The sequence below is a fragment of the Salmo trutta genome, chromosome 37 (genome assembly GCF_901001165.1).
Source record: "Salmo trutta chromosome 37, fSalTru1.1, whole genome shotgun sequence".
Lineage (NCBI taxonomy): Eukaryota > Metazoa > Chordata > Actinopteri > Salmoniformes > Salmonidae > Salmo > Salmo trutta.
The window spans coordinates 18,180,650-18,203,697 of NC_042993.1; the positions used below are offsets into that span (position 1 = coordinate 18,180,650).

The window sequence follows — 23,048 nt, forward strand, 5'->3', positions numbered from 1 at the left end:
TTTTTAACAGTTTCACTCAATTCATTCTAATTAACTTATTCATTATGACACACCCCTCACTATTGTCATTGGTTGCACTGTTTGTCTACATAACCTGGTTCAAGTATTCATGACATCACCCTGAAGAAGGCACAGTGATGCTGAAACGTTGGTGATTTACCCAATAAACTACTGGGAGTTTATATATGGAGTGTGCGACTCTCTTTATTTTTGTAGTTTATAGTTTATTTGCCGTTAGTCAGCACCTCCACACAAAATAATTTTTCTGGGTGTGCGCCAGCTCGTGTTTTTTATTGCTCTTTCATAATTGAACATGCAGTGGATGTACTGGGGGACTCTCAGAGAGCTGGAATATTAACGGTTTAGCCACTCTCACTTTCATGTGAGAAGGTCGCCATGAACACATTAGCGCAGTGTGAAAAGTTCATCAGGGGAGGAGAGGGTTGGCTGCTGGCCAAGAATCACTCCCCAGTCCCTGCTGAACGCTGTCTGATTTCTAAAAATGCATTTCAGGCCCTTTCTCTCTCGTGGCATGGGATCAACCGGCAGAAGATTGAGGCTTTGGATTTACTGGAATATTTGCATATACATACTGTACATGTACAATAGCCTATATATAGGCAGCATCCAATAGAAGGGAATAGAGTAAAGCTGACTAATGCACTGTGTAAAGTATGCCATGTCATCTATCCTTGGGATGCAATTATGCCCATCTATAAATCATGTGGTCCTCTGTAGCTCAGTTGGTAGAGCATGGTGCTTGCTATGCTAGAATTGTGAGTTTGATTCCTGGGACCAGCCATACATAAAATGTATGCACGCATGACTGTAAGTCTCTTTGGATAAAAGCTTCTGCTAGATGTTATATTATTTAGTCAGGAAGATCTAGTAGGTGGGAGAGGCACGTGTCATAAGAAAAGAGAAGATCACAGGATGTGAAGGTCATAAAGATGAATGGTGTCGACTTAGCTGATCCAGCCTCTGTTCTTAGAGCGGGGCAGCAGTAAATCTACTGCAGGATTCTAAGACTCCAGCTAGGTTTTTGTTACATACATATTTTTCTCTTTGCTCTACATTACTGTATAGTAGCTCAGTCTGCTTTTCCAAGCTTATGCAATATGCAAGCATTTGGCAACTCACATCTCCCTCAAAGCCACACTGACTCTCCTTAGTAGACTAGACTAGTTTGATTGCGCTTGCCTGGTGTAATGGAACCAATGAAATAGTTCAAACCCTGCCCGCCTGGCACTCCAGGCAGGCTCAATCAAATTATGAAAAATATTTGAAAGGAAACAAATACCAGATCTGTTTGTGCTGTCTTGCCAACTCCTTTTTATGATCACTTGCCACGACATTGACTCTAGGAGTTGGAAAGGCAGTGCAAACAGATCTGGGTCCAGGCTAAGTTTCAGATGCTTAGGAAAGCCTTTGATCGTCCCCCATTGCTCAGCAACATCCCTCTCAGACAGACAGATGGTGTATTAGCGAGGCGAAGTAGCTACAGAATGGTAATAAAGCTGACTGCAGCTGTCACAACTGTCACAAAGCATCCTGATTCAGCAGGGATCTGAGAGCCTCCTCTTGCAGACTAGACTGTTGTTTCTTGGAGACAGACCCAACCCTAAGTTTTGCATTAGCTTAATGTACCACTGCAATAACAGGCCATGATGAAGATATGCAGATATTTTACATTCAGTCCTTGGCCCTTGTTAGTCGGAGTCCCAAATGGCACCCTATTCTCTATATAGTAGTATGTGTCCTTGTCAAAAGTAGTGCACAACATAGGGAATAGGGTGCCACTTGGGACACAGCATTAGTGAATAAAGGGCATGACCCATGCTCACCCTTCAGGACTGGCCCTTGACATTTCCACTGTCCACCATATCAACCTGTGATTTTGGGTTTCTGAGACCATTTAGAATTATCTGACCTTTAAATGCCACTCAGTTCATATGTAGCTCTGTTCCGTGTGTTTATAATTGTGTATGTGTGTGTGTGTGTGTGTGTACTCACACATCTGTTTGTGTGAATGTGTCACATTATCTGTCTGTGTGCCATTATTATTATGTTCTCTCTCTACCTCCTCCTCCAGGGCCTGTCCACGGTGTCCATCGTGCCCTGTGTGGAGGCGCGACCCAGCACCCTGGGCCAGTCCCAGTCCGTCATGAACATCTCCAGGATGTCCCCCAGGATAGAGCTTAAGAAGAGGCGGGCCCCCCCGGCCCCGGCCCCCACACCCTGCCAGAGCTGCTACACACTGGAGGCCTACCAGGTGAGAGGGCAACACACACATATACACACACACACACACACACTTCAGGTCATGGTGACCTGTGTTTAGATCAACTATTGCAACATTGGCTAAACATTTCCTCTAATCTCCTTGTGTTGTTTGTGGATCTAATAGCAATAGTAGTAGTGTTATTTCTCTTCTCGTGGTGTTGTTGTGGGGAATGTTGTTTTTTCACCATGTTTTGTTGGCTCTAATGGGCTTCTCTCCTCCTGTTGGAGCAAATGGGGTTTGTCTGGAACTGTGTGTTGTGGTCATAGTGACCGTTACTAACAGGAACACACTGCTTAATCTGTGAAATGGATTACATTCTAAATGCCACCATATTCCCTATATAGTGTACTACTTTTTACCAGGGTCTATAGTGCACTATTTTTAACCAGAGCACTATGTAGGGAATAGGGTGCCATTTGGACACCGACTCCTGTTGAGAAGCACAAGGTGTCCACACAGTATTCTGTGTACTACTCACGCTGTTCTTCCAATCAGGATTTAATTTGGGTTTGTTGTTGTGGCTTCCAGTTTTTTTTCTCTCCGCTGTCTGTTGTTATTATACCCTTTTATAGCGACAATTGATAACCTTTCAGACAATTAAATAAAGTGCCGCATCAGAAGCATTCAGTATTGTTTCCCTGACGACAATAAACGTAGCTGATTGATTTGCTGGTGTGTTGTTTTTATGCAGTCTTTTATGGTAGGGTAGCTAGATGTTTTCTTTTTACTAAATGTCTTGGTAAATCATGGTATTTAATGAACTTTAACATACTTTTTTAGGGGAGAGTGGTCTGCACGTAGGCAGCAGGCAGCCAGGTTGCATGCAGGCAGCTCGAGATTATTTGATTGACAAGTAAAATGCCTGTTCAGTGGTGCATCGAAGCTATCTCGAAGGTTTTTGTGTCGGCATTTAAAAAGCCATAGCGTTACCGTTACAGACAAACAAACATGCTGTAGCCGAGGTGCTTTCAAGGCGCCACATTCCATATGTCTGAAAAGGGTATTAGACACTGTTCAGAAACACCACACTGATGACGTCTTTATCAGTCCGTTCACCCAGAGATAAGCAACACTAGCTGTGCCGTGACTCGCTAGCACGAATGAGACAAAGCGTTGTGTTTGGAAGATGGCTGGCTGCATGTTGAGACACATGGCACATGTTTTGTGATCGAGTGAGTCTTTTTTTTTTGGGTTTGTAGGGAATAGGGTGCCATGCCTACTTTACCCTTTTGTGAGGGTTAGACAAGGACAGAGAGATCAGATGAGGACAGAGTGCCTGAGGGATGGGATGGCTGCTCTTAGGTCTCCTTTCCTTGAGCCTGAACTACTGGTAGGATGGCTAGTGTTGTAGTGATGACAATCTGTTCCCCTATGGTATGACTACACTCTGTATAGCAAAAGGTGCTATATAGAACCTAAAAGGGTTATTTGGCTGTACCCATAGGAGAACCTTTTGAAGAACCCTTTTTGGTTCCAGGTAGAATCCTTTTGGTTCCAAAAAGGGTTCTCCCAGGTCATATTCTTATGGAACCAAAAAGGGTTCTCCCTGAAACCAAAAGGATTCTAAGAATGTTAAGCTGGGAATTACCAGGGACCTCACGATACGATATTATCACGATGCTTAAGTGCCGATACGATATGTAATGCGACTCTAACGATTCTATATGTATTGCAATTCAGTACTGTGATTTTAGATCAAATCATTGTGTCACGTCCTGACCAGTAGAGGGGTTATTTGTTATTGTAGTTTGGTCAGGAAGTGGCAGAGGGTATTTGTTTTATGTGGTTTGGGGTGGTGGTTTGTTTAGTAGGGTATTTGATTTATGTATTCCGGGGGTTTTTGGGCAGTGTTCTATGTTAATGTATTTCTATGTTATGTCTAGTCTTTTGTATATCTATGTTTTGTTTATTGGGGTTGGACTCTCAATTGGAGGCAGGTGTTTTCTAGTTGCCTCTGATTGAGAGTCCTATATATAGGTATGTGTTTGTTGAGTGCTTTGTGGGAGATTGTTCTGTGTATAGCCTTGTGCCTTACCAGCCTGTGATTAGTCGGTGTGTTTTGTGTACGTGTTTATTTTGGTTCTCCTTGTCCGAATATAATAAAGAAGATGAGTGCACATTTCCCCGCTGCATTTTGGTCTAAATCCGATGACAGCCGTTACACATTGTTCCAAATATAATGCTCACCATATGTCTGCTGCAGAGGGACAAGAGAGAGCCATGAGAAAACAAGTGTTGATCAGTCATGGAAATAAAGGTGCTGAAAACAAATTGGCTTCCTATTTAAAAAGAAGATGGAGAACAAGCTATGGAGGAAAAATACTGGAGATTTGGTGCAGGTACAGACAACTAGCGCAAAAATAATATTAAGATATTGTCAATATGATATATCGTCAAAAATAACATCCGATTGGTAACTGTATCAATCCCCCCCTCCCATCACTAGTTATGACCCTCTATTGGTCTCAGTACAGTATCAATTTACAATCAATAGTCAAGCCCAAGGCCTTATTCAATCAAATAGCCAACTGGGTTTATCTGGGGTCAAGACAAAAAAAATGTGTGCATCCCAAATTGCACCCTATTCTGCAATTTGGTACTTTATACATCTAACATATTGTGCTGAAGGAGTGTTTAAAGCCTTTATTAGGCAATTAGCTGACATTATGATTTGGACAGGAGTAGGCTAACATGCTGACGAGACGGCACATGCACGTGTGCAACATTGCGCGCATGTTGATTTTGTACACCAACACTAGACGCGATCAGGACATGCAGGTTGAAATATCAAAACAAACTCAGAACCAACTATATTAATTTGGGGACAGGTCGAAAAGCATTAAACATTGATGTTATTTTAGCTAGCTAGCTAATTTGTCCTGGAATATAAACATTAGGTTATTTTACCTGAAATGCACAAGGTCCTCTACTCTGACAATTAATCCACAGATAAAAGGGTAAAAGTGTGTTTCTAGTAATCTCTCCTCCTTCAGGCTTCTTCTTCTTCTTCTTTGGACTTTATACGGCGGTTGGCAACCAACTTTAATGTGCATTACCACCAACAACTGGATTGGAGTGTGGACCTCAGTTCATCTTTTAATCACCCATGTGGGTATATGCTACTAAAAACCAATGAGGAGATGACACGTGGGTATATGCTCCTAAAAACCAATGAGGAGATGGGAGAGGCGGGACTTGCAGAAGATCACGCGTCACAAATAGAACCAAGTTTTATTTTAGCGCCTGGCTACGCAGATACCCATTGGGGCGGCAGCGTAGCCTAGTGGTTAGAGTGTTGGACTAGTAACCGAAAGTTTGCGAGATCAAATCCCCAAATCGTTCTGCCCCTGAACAAGGCAGTTAACCCACTGTTCATTGGCCTAGGCTGTTGCGAGTGATGTGGTCAGCATGTAAGAGGTCATGTTTAGAATGCCTTTTGTGACATGGCCTAGCCTGCCATCCTGAGCTTTCCGCTTCAGGGTTTGGTAATAGGTTTTAGCCTGTTTGGCATGCTGGAAAGGTAACATCAGACTCAGGCTTATGCAACAGTAGTCTCTAGTGACAGACAGACTGTTAACATAAACGCTGGTTTTGGTTCTGAGATTGCAGTAGTAATGCAGCAGTGGATGAGGTGTGTTTTGGTGGCACAATATCAAATATGTATAAGTGGGGTGTCGTGTTTCCAGAGGCAGACAGGCATGAAATCAGCTTGAAAGGCTCTTTATGCCAATGTTACTGTACATAGTCAGAGCACAGGTGAGGTTGAGGGTTCAACAAACGAGACAAAAGTTTGCTGTACATTTTTTGTATCATTTCAAAAAGTATCTCTTGGATGAGAACATTAGTGAACTCAGAAGACCACTGAAAGGGAAGGGGGTTAGGTAGGTTACAATAGTGATTGGTCTAAGAGACTTGGAGCCTACTGTAGGAACACAGTGTTGTACCTGATCATTATAGTCAGTACACGCTCAACACATTTGTAATAGACATATATGGTTCCCTTTTGGGGGGCTTCAATCTGCTCACTCCAGGGTAGAGTTGCAAAATTCCAGTAACTTTCCCAAAATAGCCAGGTTTTCCAGAAATCCATGTTGGAGAATTCTAGATTCCTTGCTCCTTTTTTTCCCCTGATGCTGGGAATCTTCCAACCAGGATTTCTGGGAAACCTGGGAATCTTGGGAAAGTTACCAGAATTTTCCAATCCTACTCTAAGGAGTGTTATTCTTCTCTGAATCTCAGTAGTTGACCTGATCTGTTCTCAAGTATTTAAATCAACGGTACACATGTCATGGAGCCTACTGAATATCCTCTGTTTTTCTCTGCAGCATGGCTCCTAGTGATGTTGATGTATCGACTCCTGGCTCTGCTTTCAGGGTGGACCTGCGAAGCAGCCCCTGAGTAGTACAGTCTGAGGCAGCATCCCTATTGGTCCTGGTCAAAAGTAGAGCACAATATAAGGAATAGAGTACCATTTGGGACGTAACCTCAGACTCCATCCCATCAGGGGGATAGCTGGCAGCACAGGCTAAGTGTGATTGATTGAGATGGCTAGCATTACCTGCATAAACCATTCCTTAGGGAGATGTCATAATCTGAACCAAGAGGGGTTTAGCCTTTCATAGCAATACGTCATTGGCTTTTTGTACTGCAGCGATTTTAATCCACTTTAATGTAGCCTACCGTTTTAATCTGTTTTAGCAAGATACAAGTTGTCTGTTTACAATCTTGCAAAGTTTGGATATTTCTTCATTGGGCTGATGGTACCATTCTCAGTAATAGTTGTGGTCCTTTTATTTTTATTTTTAAATTGAATTTGTGGGGAAACCTCATGACGGTTTTAATCAGTAGTGTTTTAAAATGTTCCACATTCTATAAGGTAACACTTTTTGAAGGTCACACATGATGCCTTTAAGAGGAAGCTTGTGATCTGAGTCATATGTTTGCAATCCCTCAGTTAGGCCTACATGATTGCTACCCAAGTAAACCATGTGGCTGCAGAACACTTTGAGTTAGAGTGAGAATGGTTGGTGCGGAAGCCTTAACTTACTCAACGCCTCTCTGAATTGGCGTTTTCAAGTGGCCTACCTTGGTTTTTCAGCCCATCTGCTGACAACCTCCATTTCCTTTGTAAATTATATTCTATCACTTAAGGCCATGCAGTTTATTTTAGGTTGTCTTGTTTCACTTCATGCAAACTTGCTAGTGTATGTATGAGTGGTTAGGCAACACTGTGGATCTCTGCTGTGGAACAGTGTGATTTAAAATAAGTGGGAAACAGAAGCATGGGCAGCTCTAATAGTTTTGAGTGCAGATTTAGGGTGTATCCCATATGGCACCCCATTCCCTATATATTACACTACTTTTGACCAGAGCCCTGGTCAAAAGTAGGGCACTATATAGAGAAGTGTTTCCCAACCCTGGTTCTCGAGTACCCCCAACAGTACACATTTTATTGTAACCCTGGACAAGCACACCGGATTCAACTTGTCAAATAATCATCAAGACCTCAATGAGTTGAATGAAGTTTGTTTGTCCAGGGCTACAATGAAAAAGTGTACTGTTGGGGACACTCAATGACCAGGGCTGGGAAACACTGATATAGGGTTCCATTTGGGAGTCTCTCTATCATGCTCCTTTCCTCTTTCCTAAGGAAGAACACGTTGTGTTCTCAGGAACAAAGGAAGAGGCCCCTAATGCCAAAACAAACAGCCCACTGGAACTGTGTAGTCTACCATCTCTCTCCCTCTCTGTGTGTGTGTGTGTGTGTGTGTGTGTGTGTGTGTGTGTGTGTGTGTGTGTGTGTGTGTGTGTGTGTGTGTGTGTGTGTGTGTGTGTGTGTGTGTGTGTGTGTGTGTGTGTGTGTGTCAATCTAATGAAGTAGTGGTGGCGTCTTCTCACAGAAATGTTGTGGGGAATGTTGTTTTTTCACCATGTTATGTTGGCTCTAATGAGCTTCTCTCCTCCTGTTGGAGATAATGGGGCTTGTTTGGAACTGTGTTTTGTGTTTATGTTCACATTTAAATCATTATTTCCAAATCACAGTCAGGTTTTTGAAATAATTGTTTTGTACCTAAAATAATGACAAAAAACCTAGGCGTTGTTGTGGTTTTATGTTGGAATGTAATCTTAACCTTAGCAGACAAAGTCATATCCAGCACTGATAAAGATGATATAATGGAATATTTTCACTACATTTGGCAGAGTAGTCCACACTTCATCTAGTCATACATTGGTTCTCTATTTGAAGTGGACTTATGCCATGAGCACTGATCTACTTTTACTTTCAAATCGGTGTATGTGTGTGCACGTACTTACAGATGTGCGCATGTGTGTGTGTAAGCAGGCGTGCACATTTTTCTGTGTGTGTGTGTGTGTGTGTGTGTGGTCTGACCATAAAGAGCCTCTAAATTCACTGTGCCAGCTCTGGAGTGGTGTGCTGTGTTGAGTAATTCAAAAGCTGGAGCTTTGGCAGCCAGGGGACTGAGCCTGCATCCCCCTATTCACTTAATAGTGCGCTACTTTTGACCAGGGCCCATAGAGCTCTAGTCTGACGTAGTGCACTATAGGTCCCATTTGGGACATAGACCAAGTCAACCATTAAGGAGTGAGCTAGCATTCCTGCAGGATTAGGGGGTAGAAAAGTTATAGAAATATTTGACTGATTGATCGCATTGAGTGGCAGCACATCAGTGTATAGTAAATGTGATTTGATGCAGTCTGTGATATAGAGTTAGTAGAGATGGGTTGTGCAAGTGGTAAGTAGGCAAGTCTGACTGGGTGAGAGAGTGCACAGCAGTTTGGGCATGGCTCATGGAAAATCACCTCAGGCTTGAAATTGCGATGAAAGTAGCAACAAGCCATAAAAAATTATTTGTCAAAACTTTTTTTTTTTATTCCTTGAATGTTTATTCCTTGAAGTCAGAATGTCCTTTTTTATTTTTATATTCTAAGAAAAGACATGTGGTGTTTCTCTGGGATTGAGTCATTGTGGTTACAGCACTGTGTTACTTACCGCCCGCCACCTTGCACTTCTTTACAGAGGTAGAGTTGCGTAAACTCCCTGAACTGTGTATGCACCTCCACCAACTCCACCATCACACCACCGTTCATACTTGTCAGTCTCTGGCATACCATAGCATGTGGGGCAAAGTTGAAGCTGTAATGGAGGACTGACTGGGATATGAAGATGGATGTGCATGTGTGTACGTATGTGTGCATGACCATGTGGGTGCACGTGTGTGACTGATTGGCTGCTCTTCAGAGTGAAAGACAATACTGTGCAGCAGAACGAAGCGACAGCGTCCTCTCAGACTAATCATACCATTCTCTATGAATGATCCATACTACTGTTGTACTGGAGTGTAAACATACCAGGGGAATTGATTATGTTGCTCAGCTATGGATTACGGTTTAAAGTGACTGAGTGGTCCACTCTGGGATTTAGAGGAGCCAACTTAAGTCTGGGGAACATGTACATTAGATTGGCCAAACGGAGACCAAAGCTTCCCTTGCTTAGTATATTTAATAACCCTGCATGGCAATGGTTTAGCTCCCGTCTAAATCTGATATATATGTTGGAAGCATAACGACAGCAATATAAACTATTTGCACGCACACTTTAGAGAGTGGTGAATATTTCTCATTGGACCATACGTTTACTGGATAGTTTTGAGACAGTGAGTTGTGTCAGGTCAACTTTGTGAATCTAATGGTGCATGTAAGATGAGGGAGCATGGGGAGTTACAGTCTGTCAGTGGTAGAGTGAATAGTTATACCAGGGTAATGGCTGTCTGTCTCTGCCATGAAGATAGAGGGCTCTGGATGACTACTTTAAAATGGACATAGCCCTCAATGGGGCTGCCCATGCTGTCACAGAGGATGCCATTTGCAAGGATAGAACGTGTGCTGTCTTTCCACATCTATGGTCTCTGTAGTGGAGGCCTGGCTCATTGAGTTCATAAACAGCTCACCAGTTGACATACGGAGAGATGACAGTAGTAGTACAGACGGTTTGTAGCAGGGGGAACATTTGTTGAAGATATAAGGAGGGGTTGACCCATTTTAATTAGGGCTGGGAATTGCCAGGGACCTCATGTTACGTTATTATCACGATACGTAGGTGCCGATACGATATGTATTGCAATTCTCACTGTGATGGCAGAATTTATCACAACATCATGATTCTATAGTATTGCAATTTGATATTGCGAATTGATGTTCCAAACATATTGTTCACTATATGTCTGCTGCAGAGAGACGAGAGAGCATGAGAAAATGTTTTTTTCAGTCATGGAAATAAAATAGCTGAAAACATGTTGACTCACTATTTAAAAAGAAGATGGAGAGCAAGCTATAGGATGAAAAATACCGGAGTTTTGGCGCAGGTACAGCCGACTAGCTAACGCTACCTAGCAAAAAATATATAATAATAATAATATATATATATATATATATACACTACTGTTCAAAAGTTTGGGTTTACTTAGAAATGTCCTTGTTTTTGAAAGAAAAGCTCATTTTTTGTCAATTAAAATAACATCAAATTGATCAGAAATACAGTGTAGACATTGCTAATGTTGTAAATTACTATTGTAGCTGGAAACGTCAGATTTTTTTAATGGAATATCTACATAGGCGTGCAGAGGTCCATTATCAGCAACCATCACTTCTGCGTTCCAATGGCACGTTGTGTTAGCTAATCCAAGATTATCATTTTAAACGGCTTTTTGATCATTAAAAAACCATTTTGCAATTATGTTAGCTCAGCTGAAAACTGTTGTTCGGATTAAAGAAGCAATAAAACTGGCCTTCTTTAGATTAGGTGAGTATCTGGAGCATCAGCATTTGTGGGTTCGATTACAGGCTCAAAATGTCCAGAAACAAATGACTTTATTCTGAAACTTGTCAGTCTATTATTCTTTTGAGAAATGAAGGCTATTCCATGTGAGAAATTGCCAAGAAACTGAAGACCTCATACAACGCTGTGTACTACTCCCTTCACAGAACAGCGCAAACTGGCCCTAACCAGAATAGAAAGAGGAGTGGGAGGCCCCGGTGCACAACTGAGCAAGAGGACAAGTACATTAGAGTGTCTAGTTTGAGAAACAGATGCTTCACAAGTCTTCAACTGGCAGCTTCATTAAATAGTACCCGCAAAACACCAGTCTCAACATTAACAGTGAAGGGGCGACTCCGGGATGCTGGCCTTCTAGGCATATTGGTGTGGCTGGCTTCCGGGTTAAGTGGGGCATTGTGTCCAGAAGCAATGTAGCTTGGTTGGGTTATGTTTCGGAGGACGCACGGCTCTTGACCTTCGCCTCTCCCGAGTCCGTACGGGAGTTGCAGCGATGAGACAAGACTGTAACCACCAATTGGATACCACGAAATTGGTGAGAAAAAGGGCTAAAAAATGTATGTAATGTATTGGATTTGTCCCAAACATAACATATTCAAGGGAAAAGGTTAATGACTATTTTAGTATTGAAGTTTTAATGTTGCTTTTCCACATTTTTTGAAGTATTACTTTATTGCCTTGTTGAAATCAGGATGCATGTTATGAAATATTTGTATTCTGTACTGGCTTCCTTCTTTTCACTCTGTCAATTAGATTAGTATTGTGGAGTAACTACAATGTTGTTTATCCATCCTCAGTTTTCTCCTATCACAACTATTTTGAGATGAGGCTTATGCGCCCAAACTCACACAACACCTTTTTTGAAAACTTTAGGTCACACACAACATTACGGTCAAATAGGATTCACGGACAACAAAGAAAACACCAGGTAAAAAAAACCTATGGGTCATGTTCGATTCTGATCTATATTTCGAATCACACATTAAGAATGTGACCAAAATAGCTTTTTACCACCTGAGGAACATTGCCAAAGGTGCGGCCGTTTCTATCTCAGGCTGATACAGAGAGACTCATCCATACTTTTGTTACAAGCAGGCTTGACTACTGTAATGCTCTCCTGTCTGGACTGGCCAAGAAAGTCACTGGTCAACTGCAAAACATACAGAATGCTGCAACATGGGTACTGCCCAAGACCAGACGGAGAGCCCACATTACACCGGTTTTAAAGTCTCTGCACTGGCTGCCTCTGAGTTTTAGAATTAATTTTAATATTCTTCTATTGGTTTTTAAATCAATCCATTATTGTGCACCCCAATACATGTCAGACATGCTTTTAAGTTATGTACCCAGTAGGTCCCTCAGGTCCTCTGGCACTGGCCTTTTAACTATCCCAAAGCCGAGGACCAAGAGGCATGGAGAGGCAGCCTTTAGTTACTATGCCCCCAGCCTCTGGAATAACCTGATAGAGAACATGAGGTGGGCCGAAACTGTGGACATATTAAAAAGAGATCTTAAAACACACCTTAAACACACCTTTTCCTTACGATGCTTTTTAGTGTTTCAGTTTTTATTGTTCTTTAGTTTCTATCTACTTATGTTTGTTGTGTAGTAAATATTTATTTTTATTTTCATTGTTTTTTATTTATGTTTTTTCCTGTGAAGCGCCCTGCGTTGCATTCATGTCTGAAATGTGCTATATAAATACGCTTGATTTGATTCCCATGAAAAGATTTGAAGTGGCCACCAAACATGTTTGAAAGTGTTTTTATGTCCATGCCTTCAGGATCAGAGGATATGTTGATATTAAATGAGTCACACATTGTTTTGTTGTATAAGGAAGCAATAATATGTAACTTTTTGGCGACCTGACCAAATTGACATAGAAATGTTAGTTATGTCATTCTCATTGAAAGCAAGTCTAACGAGCAGTTGATCTGTTCTATGTGCTCTATTTCTATGCTTCCCATTCTTAAGTTTTGTTTTTGCATCTTTTACTTTTGGTTTTGTACACCAGCTTCAAACTGCTGGAAATACAATATTTTTGGTTATGGGGAAAGATATTTCACAACGGTTTAGATAGTACAATGATTGCCTGTTTTGTAACAGAAATTGATATTATGTGAACTATTAGAATTTTAGCAACCAGGAAATGGCGGCGAGATTTTGCGTAGTGCACCTTTTAATAATGATAATGAGCAGTGATGATGTCCAAGAATAAATTATTTATAGGGTATATTGTCACTGCTAGGGGGAGTTGTTAAGGCCAAGACTCATTACTCTCTCTCTCTCTCTCTCTCTCTCTCTCTCTCTCTCTCTCTCAATTTTGCAATTCAATTTGCTTTATTGGCATGACGTAACAATGTAAATTTTGCCAAAGCTTACTTTGGATATTTACAATCTCTCTCTCTCTCTCTCTCTCTCTCTCTCTCTCTCTCTCTCTCTCTCTCTCAGGTGGCTCCTGACTCAGAGAGTACACTGAGGAAGAGGAAGGCCCCGGCACCCCCTCCTACTCCCGCTACCTCTGTCACCCCAGTTCCTAGCACCCCAGCACCTCTCACCTCTGTCCAGATGGCCCCCTCTCCCTCCCCAGCCCCCAGCTCGCCTACCCCCAGCCTGCCTGCGGAGGAGGACTCTGGCTCTGAGCTGAGCAATGGGTCTGTCTACAGCAGTAGCAGTAGTGGGGTTGCCGCCGGCACCTCTGTCGCTGACACCTCAATGGCCGATTCTGATTCCGCCTCCAGCAGGGCTGATGTGTCCAAGCCCGGCCCTGATTCCACCCCCAGCAGCATTGCTGCCATGGCTGACTCCTCCCGAGACTCCGCCCCCAGCAAGGTTGACACCGGCCCCAGGAGCAAGACTATGGTCAATGTCGCCCCTACCAGCAAGGTTGAAAAGGTTGACTCCGCCCCCAGCAGCAGCACTGACAAGGCCAAGCCCACCCCCGACTCATCCCGCAGCACCACACCGGAGGAGACCAGAGGAGAGTCTGCTCTCGGCCTGAAACTAGACGAGACAGAGAACAACAGACACAGTGCCATGGGTCAGTATCATCAGTACACATATAGTCAATGTAAAGAGGCCGATTGAGTTCTCTCCCGTCAACCCGCAGGCTGTTCCAGTCACTGTGTTCAGAGGTAAATGAAGGGACAGAACGTGCTTAGCACCACGTTGAGCACTAACTCACAAAATGTTTGTCATAGCAGTCATATAACAGTGTAACAACCCTTGCCTAGGTAGGCTCCTTAATGATCTCTTAATGATCTCTAGCGTCCCACCTCGACAACTTCCGGTGAAATTGCAGAGCGCCAAATTCAAATTAAATTACTATAAATATTTAACTTTCATGAAATCACAAGTGTAATACATCAAAATAAAGCTTAACTTGTTGTTAATCCAGCCGCCATGTCAGTTTTCAAAAAGGCTTTACGGTGAAAGCAAACCATGCGATTATCTGAGGACAGCGCTCAGCACACAAAACATTACAAACAGTTAGCAGCCAAGTAGATTAATCACGAAAGTCGGCAATAAAATTAATCACTTACCTTTGATGATCTTCGTGTGGTTACACTCACAAGACTCCCGGTTACACAATAAATGTTAGTTTTGTTCGATAAAGTCCCTCTTTAGATCCAAAAACCTCCATTTTGTTGGCGCGTTTTGTTTCAGTAATCCAATGGCTCAAATGCGGTCACAACAGGCAGACGAAAATTCCAAATAGTATCCGTAAAGTTCGTAGAAACATGTCAAACGATGTTTAGAATCAATCCTCAGGTTGTTTTCAGCCTAAATAATCGATAATATTTCAACCGGACAATAGCGTCGTCAATATAAAAGAAAAACAAGAAAGGCGTGCTCTCGGTTGCACGCAGTAACCAGCTCTGGGGACATCCCAGGGTCCACTCACTCAATATGGTCATTCTCCCTAATTTTTCAGAATAAAAGCCTGAAACAATATCTAAAGACTGTTCACAACTAGTGGATGCCATAGGGAATGGAATCTGGGTCCTATCCCTTTAAAAGGGTCGATAGGCTTTCAATGGAAAAACACCCATTTCAAAATAATGGCACTTCCTGGGTGGATTTTCCTCAGGTTTATGCCTGCCATATCAGTTCTGTTATACTCAGACATTATTTTAACAGTTTTGGAAACTTTAGAGTGTTTTCTATCCAAATCCATATCCATATCCTAGCTTCTGGGCCTGAGTAGCAGGCAGTTTAATTTGGGCTCGCTTTTCATCCAAAATTCCGAATGCTGCCCCCATCCTAAAAAAGTTAACCCAACCACTTTTCACTATAACGGGTTCCCCTCAACCGGAACTGAGTCGCTGGTGGTAGACATGATACCTGTACAGTCATTTAGCCAGTAGGGACCCAAGGCAGCAAACTAAATAACCCCTATGTCACAGGACAGGAGTTGGCCGGGATTGCAGTGCTGCAGATTTGATTGAATGCCTTACGTTTTGTACAATCTTTCCTCAGTAAACCAGGTGAAATAGCATTGCTATTAGCCTCGCTATTCCTATTGATGCACTGTAGTGTAGAATATGACATTTCTCCATCCTAAAATAATCACTGTGCTACCTAATCTAACAAGGGAACAACATGCACAAGACTAGAGTTATATTGATTGCTTTACCCTCCATGCCTTTTCTTGAAACTGGTTGAAGTGGACAAGATTTATTTAGCTTGGAGAGGATGAGAGAGGTTGAAGGATGAAGTGTTTAGTGCAGTGGATGCACTTAAAGCAGACAGCTCTGGGGAGTTGATTTATAGACCTGGGTGTGCCTCCCTCTCCTCCGCTACTCCCAAGACACTGTGCAGAACAAATAGACCTGCTGGGAAGACCCTGTCAGACCCACAGACCTATCTAATAGACTTCTGCTGGGAAGACCCTGTCATACCCACAGTCCGGCGCCGACAAAGATGGCCGCCTCGCTTCGCGTTCCTAGGAAACTATGCAGTATTTCGCTTTTTTATGTGTTATTTCTTACATTGTTACCCCAGGTAATCTTAGGTTTTACTACATACAGTCGGGAGGAACTATTGGATAGAAGAGCAACGTCAACTCACCAACAATACGACCATGAATACAACTTTCCCGAAGCGGATCCTCTGTTTGGCCTACCACCCAGGACAATGGATCGGATCCCAGCCGGCGAGCCAAAACAACGGCGCCGCAGAAGGGGCAGACGGAGTGGTCTTCTGGTCAGGCTCCGTAGATGGGCACATCGAGCACCGCTCCCGAGCATACTACTCGCCAATGTCCAGTCTCTTGACAACAAGGTAGACGAAATCCGAGCAAGGGTAGCATTCCAGAGAGACATCCGAGACTGTAACGTTCTTTGTTTCACGGAAACATGGCTCACTCGAGACACGCTATCTGAGTCGGTACAGCCACCTGGTTTCTTCACGCATCGCACCGACAGAAACAAGCATCTCTCTGGTAAGAAGAAGGGTGGGGGTGTATGCCTTATGATTAACGAGACGTGGTGTGATCATAACAACTTACAGGAACTCAAGTCATTTTGTTCACCTGACTTAGAATTCCTCACAATCAAATGCCGACCGCATTATCTACCAAGAGAATTCTCTTCGATTATAATCACAGCCGTGTATATCCCCCCCAAGCAGACACATCGACGGCCCTGAAAGAACTTCATTGGACTCTATGTAAACTGGAAACCACATATCCTGAGGCTGCATGTATTGTAGCCGGGAATTTTAACAAGGCTAATCTGAAAACAAGGCTCCCCAAATTCTATCAGCATATCGGTTGTGCTACCAGGGCAGGTAAAACCCTGGATCATTGTTATTCTAACTTCCGCGACGCATATAAGGCCCTCCCCCGCCCTCCCTTTGGAAAAGCTGACCACGACTCCATTTTGTTGCTCCCAGCCTATAGACAGAAGCTAAAACAGGAATCTCCCGCCCTCAGGTCTGTTCAACGCTGGTCCGACCAATCGGATTCCATGCTTCAAGATTGCTTCGATCACGTGGACTGGGATATGTTCCGCATTGCTGCGAACAACAACATTGACGAATACGCTGACTCGGTGTGCGAGTTCATTAACAAGGGCATCGGTGATGTCGTACCAGCAGCGTCTATTAAAACATTCCCCAACCAGAAACCGTGGACTGATGGCAGCATTCGCGCAAAACTGAACCCGCGAACCACTGCTTTTAATCAGGGCAAAGTGACCGGAAGCATGACCGAATTTAAACAGTGTAGCTATTCCCTCCGCAAGGCAATCAAACAAGCTAAGCGTCAGTACAGAGACAAAGTGGAGTTGCAATTCAACGGCTCAGACACGAGAGGTATGTGGCAGGGTCTACAGTCAATCACGGACTACAAAAGAAAGATCAGCCCCGTCGCGGATCATGATGCCTTGCTCCCAGACAGACTAAACAAGTTTTTTGCTCGCTTTGAGGACAATACAGTGCCACTAACACGGTTAGTGTTACACCAAAACCTGCGGGCTCTCCTTCACTGCAGCCAACGTGAGTAAAACATTTAAACGTGTTAACCCTCGCAAGGCTGCAGGCCCAGACGGCATCCCCGGCCGCGTCCTCAGAGCATACGCAGACCAGCTGGCTGGTGTGTTTACAGACATATTCAATCAATCCTTATCCCAGTCTGCTGTCCCCACATGCTTCAAGAGGGCCACCATTGTTCCTGTTCCCAAGAAAGCTAAGGTAACTGAGCTAAATGACTATCGCCCTGTAGCACTCACTTCCGTCATCATGAAGTGCTTTGAGAGACTAGTCAAGGACCATATCACCTCCACCCTACCTGACACCCTAGACCCACTCCAATTTGCTTACCGACCCAATAGGTCCACAGACGACGCAATCGCCATCACACTGCACACTGCCCTAACCCATCTGGACAAGAGGAATACCTATGTAAGAATGCTGTTCATCGATTACAGCTCAGCATTTAACACCATAGTACCCTCCAAACTCGTCATTAAGCTCGAGACCCTGGGTCTCGACCCCGCCCTGTGCAACTGGGTCCTGTACTTCCTGACGGGCCGCCCCCAGGTGGTGAGGGTAGGTAACAACATCTCCACCCCGCTGATCCTCAACACTGGGTCCCCACAAGGGTGCGTTCTCAGCCCTCTTCTGTACTCCCTGTTCACCCACGACTGCGTGGCCATGCACGCATCCAACTCAATCATCAAGTTTTCAGACGACACTACAGTGGTAGGCTTGATTACCAACAACGACGAGACGGCCTACAGGGAGGAGGTGAGGGCCCTCGGAGTGTGGTGTCAGGAAAATAACCTCGCACTCAATGTCAACAAAACAAAAGAGATGATCGTGGATTACAGGAAACAGCAGAGGGAGCAGCCCCCTATCTACATTGACGGGACAGTAGTGGAGAGGGTGGAGAGTTTTAAGTTCCTCGGCGTACACATCACGGACAAACTGAAATGGTCCACCCACACAGACAGCATGGTGAAGAAGGTGCAGCAGCGCCTCTTCAACCTCAGGAGGGTGAAGAAATTCGGCTTGTCACCAAAAACACTCAAAAACTTTTACAGATGCACAATCGAGAGCATCCTGTCGGGCTGTATCACCGCCTGGTACGGCAGCTGCTCCGCCCATAACCGGAAGGCTCTCCAGAGGGTAGTGAGGTCTGCACAATGCATCACCGGGTGCAAACTACCTGCCCTCCAGGACACCTACACCACCCGATGTCACAGGAAGGCCAAAAAGATCATCAAGGACAGCAACCACCCGAGCCACTGCCTGTTCACCCCGCTAACATCCAGAAGGCGAGGTCAGTACAGGTGCATCAAAGCTGGAACCGAGAGACTGAAAAACAGCTTCTATCTCAAGGCCGTCAGACTGTTAAACAGCCATCACTAACATTGAGTGGCTGCTGCCAACATACTGACTCAACTCAAGCCACTTTAATAATGGGAAAGTTGATGTAATCAATTTATCACTTGCCACTTTATATTATATATATTAGATAATGTTTACATAACCTACATTATTCATCTCATATGTATATACTGTACGCCATACCATCCACTGCATCTTGCCATCTTGATGTAATTAGATGTATCACTAGCCACTTTAAACAATGCCACTTTATATAATGTTTTCATAACCTACATTACTCATCTCATATGTATATACTGTAATCTATACCATCTACTGCATCTTGCCATCCTGATGTAATGTATCACTAGCCACCTTAAACAAACATCTATTACATCTTGCCTATGCCGTTCGGCCATCACTCATTTATATATTTTTATGTACATATTCGTATTCATTCCTTTACACTTGTGTGTACAAGGTAGTTGTTGTGGAATTGGTAGATTACTTGTTAGATATTACTGCATGGTTGGAACTAGAAGCACAAGCATTTTGCTACACTTGCATTAACACCTGCTAACCATGTGTATGTGACAAATAAATTTGATTTGATTTAGACTTCTCCTGGGAAGACCCTGTCAGACCTATCTAATAGACTTCTGCTGGGAAGACCCTGTCTGACCCACAGACCTATCTATTAGACTTCTGCTGTAAAGACCCTGTCAGACCCACATACCTATCTATTAGACATCTGCTGGGAAGACCCTATCTATTAGACATCTTCTGGGAAGACCCTGTCAGACCCACAGACCTATCTATTAGACTTCTGCTGGAAAGACCCTGTCAGACCCACATACCTATCTATTAGACATCTGCTGGGAAGACCCTATCTATTAGACATCTTCTGGGAAGACCCTGTCAGACCCACAGACCTATCTATTGCTCACCAGGCAGAACAGCTAGACTTCCCCAAAACATAACAAAACAAATCATTATGTTCTGATCTGAAGTTGTATATTTATGGTTGTACATCATCGGTTGTACAGTCTGTAAGATAAATAGATGACATGCATCAATTAGGGATGATGTACTACAGGGATTTTAGATGTTTCCCCTTATTTAACACATGTGGGCTAAAGATAATCATTGTTTATGTTCTATAATGTATATGAGCGCAGTTGTTTCTTGCCTCTCCAGCTGTGTGGAGAGAAAGAACCTCTATTGGCTCTGTTAGCAGGAATAGTGCAACCCAGATATCTCTCTACTCTCTCACATGGCACACTGCTCCTCTGTGCTCTCGTTTCCTCTTTTTGTCTGTTCTCTCTCTCTCTCTCTCTCTCTCTCTCCCTGCTCTGCTTCTTCTCTCTCACATCATAGTGAAAAAACAGTCCCTCAACCCAATTTTAAATGTTTGGCTCAGACACAGAGGCTCTGTTTCTAATAGGTGGTTTTTCGATCGTTGATTCTCATCTTAAAATAAATGTTCTGTCTGGGAAAAAAATAGAGATTTCAACCCACTCAATTGGGGCTGTTTCAGTCAATCCACCCACCCATTGTGCTGTGTGTGTGTGTGTGTGTGTGTGTGTGTGTGTGTGTGTGTGCGCGCATGTCCCCTCAGTGTTTTTAAAGGGCCTGTAGGTTATCTGTTAGCCTCTGCAGGGTGTGTTTCTTACCCTACGTCTTACGTTATCTTCAGTGTGCTGACAATTGGGAATCTCTCATCTTAATCTGCTGTGTGCGGTTAAGTCCCGTAGCTAGGTACATATTTTTGTGGCGCTAGCTGTCACACCTGGAACACAGCCAATCATCTAAAGGGGCTGAGGCACAGAGTCAGTCACTCCCACAGCCAGCTCTACTCCATGCAGTCCATCAGCTGCTGAGTAAGGGATGCGTGAGGCATACGTTGACATATTGCTCACATCGCTCAGCACTGGCTGCCATTGCATCAGCCTGTTACAGGTTTTATCCCAAATGGCACCCTATTCCCTTATAGGGCACTATTTATGACAAGAGCCCTATGGGTCCAGGTCAAAAGTAGTGCACTATATAGGTAATAGGGTGCTATTTAGGACCAACACACAGTTACACCCCCGTGGCAGGCCGTTCAGCTCCAGTCCACCCATTGCCATCAGTCTTTGTCAGATTTCTCTGAATGTTTCTCCGAGTTTACTGCTGCTGTGCGCTCATACTATGTATGTGATCACTGATATGAGTCAAAGCAGACTCCCTTTTAATATGGAAATCCAAGGTGACAATATTCTAAAAACCTATAGTCAACTGTTGACTAATTTTGATTATACACTGCTACATAAAACACCAGTTATGGAGATACTTGTTTTGTCAAGTGGCCTACTGTTCTGAACGCCCCTGGATGATTCGATTGATGCAACAGTCAGTGTTTGAGCTGGCCACACTGTTTTTTCACAGAGACGTTTTGCACAAACGCAGTCCTTACAAAGTTATGTCCTGAATGTGACCAGTTTATTTTTGGATGCAATGTTCAGACATTCACAGAAGTAGCGACAGCATAACACAATCATGCAAACCGGAAAATGTAGGCTACATTAGTCCTAGTGCTAAGAGAGGAAAGGTTTGACGTAACACAAGCAGTCATATTTAGCTAACAGAAACCACAATGTGAATTGGAACCCCCTAGAAATAACTATTTACAATTCATTGCATTAAGGGTGAGCTCACCATTGATGTAAAACACTTTCTAAAAATCGAATGTAATCCGACGATGGGTAGTGTGTGCACGCCACCCTGTTTTGTTTTTTCACGTCAACCAAAGATAATAAGAGGAGACAAGATGAGTTTGGTCTGTTTGCAGTATGCATGTTGAAGGGGTTGTGTTGTCTACGATCATTCACTTCCCTTCATTCACTTCCAGAAGTTTACTCGAAAGATGAGTGAACCATTCCTTCTCCTCATTATAACATATTTTGTCTGACAGATGTTTAAGTGACACCCAGAATGCATTGTATAATGTCAACAAACATGGCATCACACATAGCTGGCAAATAGCTTAGCATTAGCTCATCATAATCAGTACAACCTTCAAAAAAGTATTTTACATACATCAAAGGTGTCCATTACAATCTATGCAATAATCACCAATATTTGAAACGTGAATAAAACTGTAAATACATTATGTTCAATGCATACATACTGTATGCTGCAGTAGAAAAGACAACACGATATACAGAAAATAAGGCACTTACTTTGATTGGAACGCACATATGTCCAAAGTTATTATTTGTAAGGAAAACAACGATGAAGGCAATGCTCGCATTGCCCAGCCAAAAAATGTGCCAGGGGGAAAAAGTTTGTAAGACTGCGCAAATATCTGCATATTTGATCTGGGGAAGTGCTTGGGCTCTCCTCGAAGAGAGAGGTTTGTCCGGCTCAGTAAAGCCTCAAACATAAATTGTCTGCTACAGGGCTACTTTTATGTGAATTAATGAGGAGGCGGAACACACCTCAACTCAAACTGTTAGAAAATAATTTGAAATTGACAAGTTGAAACGGCCTATAGATAATTAGCAGGCAGCGTGGGTTAACTGTCCTGTTGCGTATCAATCATATTTTGGAACAGTGCATTCTAACGTCAGGTGCATAACAACTCACGCTGGGGTGACCGTTAGAGATATTTGGAACTCACGGGTGAAAAGGTTAAAACTGCATCATTTTCTCTCAGCCTCATGGCAAAATGTGAACAACAGCATGAGATTAGCTATCAAGCAGCAAAATGTTTCTCTGACCCATGACAAAAAGTGTAGAATTGCAGGAAATGAGTTTTAAAATTGCAACGTATTCTCAGAGCCTCATTACAAAATGTGTAGAATAGCTTTACAAAACTTCAAATTATTTTTGACACAAAATGTGTTGAAATGCAGGAAGTTAGTTGTTTTCCTAAAAAACAAATCTGTTTTTCTAAAGCGGGCCTGGCCTGGAGTGCTTTGTGAAGCTCCATTTCTATCTTCCCTAGCTGGAGTCTGGGGCGTAGAGTCTGATGTTATCTCTGCTCTGCTCTGCTCTGCTTAAGGGGTTCTGATTTAGAACTCTGATCAGCAAGCAACA

The 23,048-nt window shown here is 43.2% G+C and overlaps 1 protein-coding gene across 4 annotated transcripts in view; it reads left to right on the forward strand.

Moving 5' to 3' along the window:
* LOC115176391 (protein cordon-bleu) overlaps positions 1-23,048 on the forward strand; it is a 75,285-nt gene that overhangs the window by 40,463 nt on the left and 11,774 nt on the right. For all 4 annotated transcript variants that reach the window (XM_029736407.1, XM_029736405.1, XM_029736408.1 and 1 more), the window contains 2 exons: positions 2,093-2,272; positions 13,590-14,178. In XM_029736407.1, coding sequence (XP_029592267.1) covers positions 2,093-2,272; positions 13,590-14,178 — 769 coding nt within the window. The remainder of the gene's footprint in view (positions 1-2,092; positions 2,273-13,589; positions 14,179-23,048) is intronic.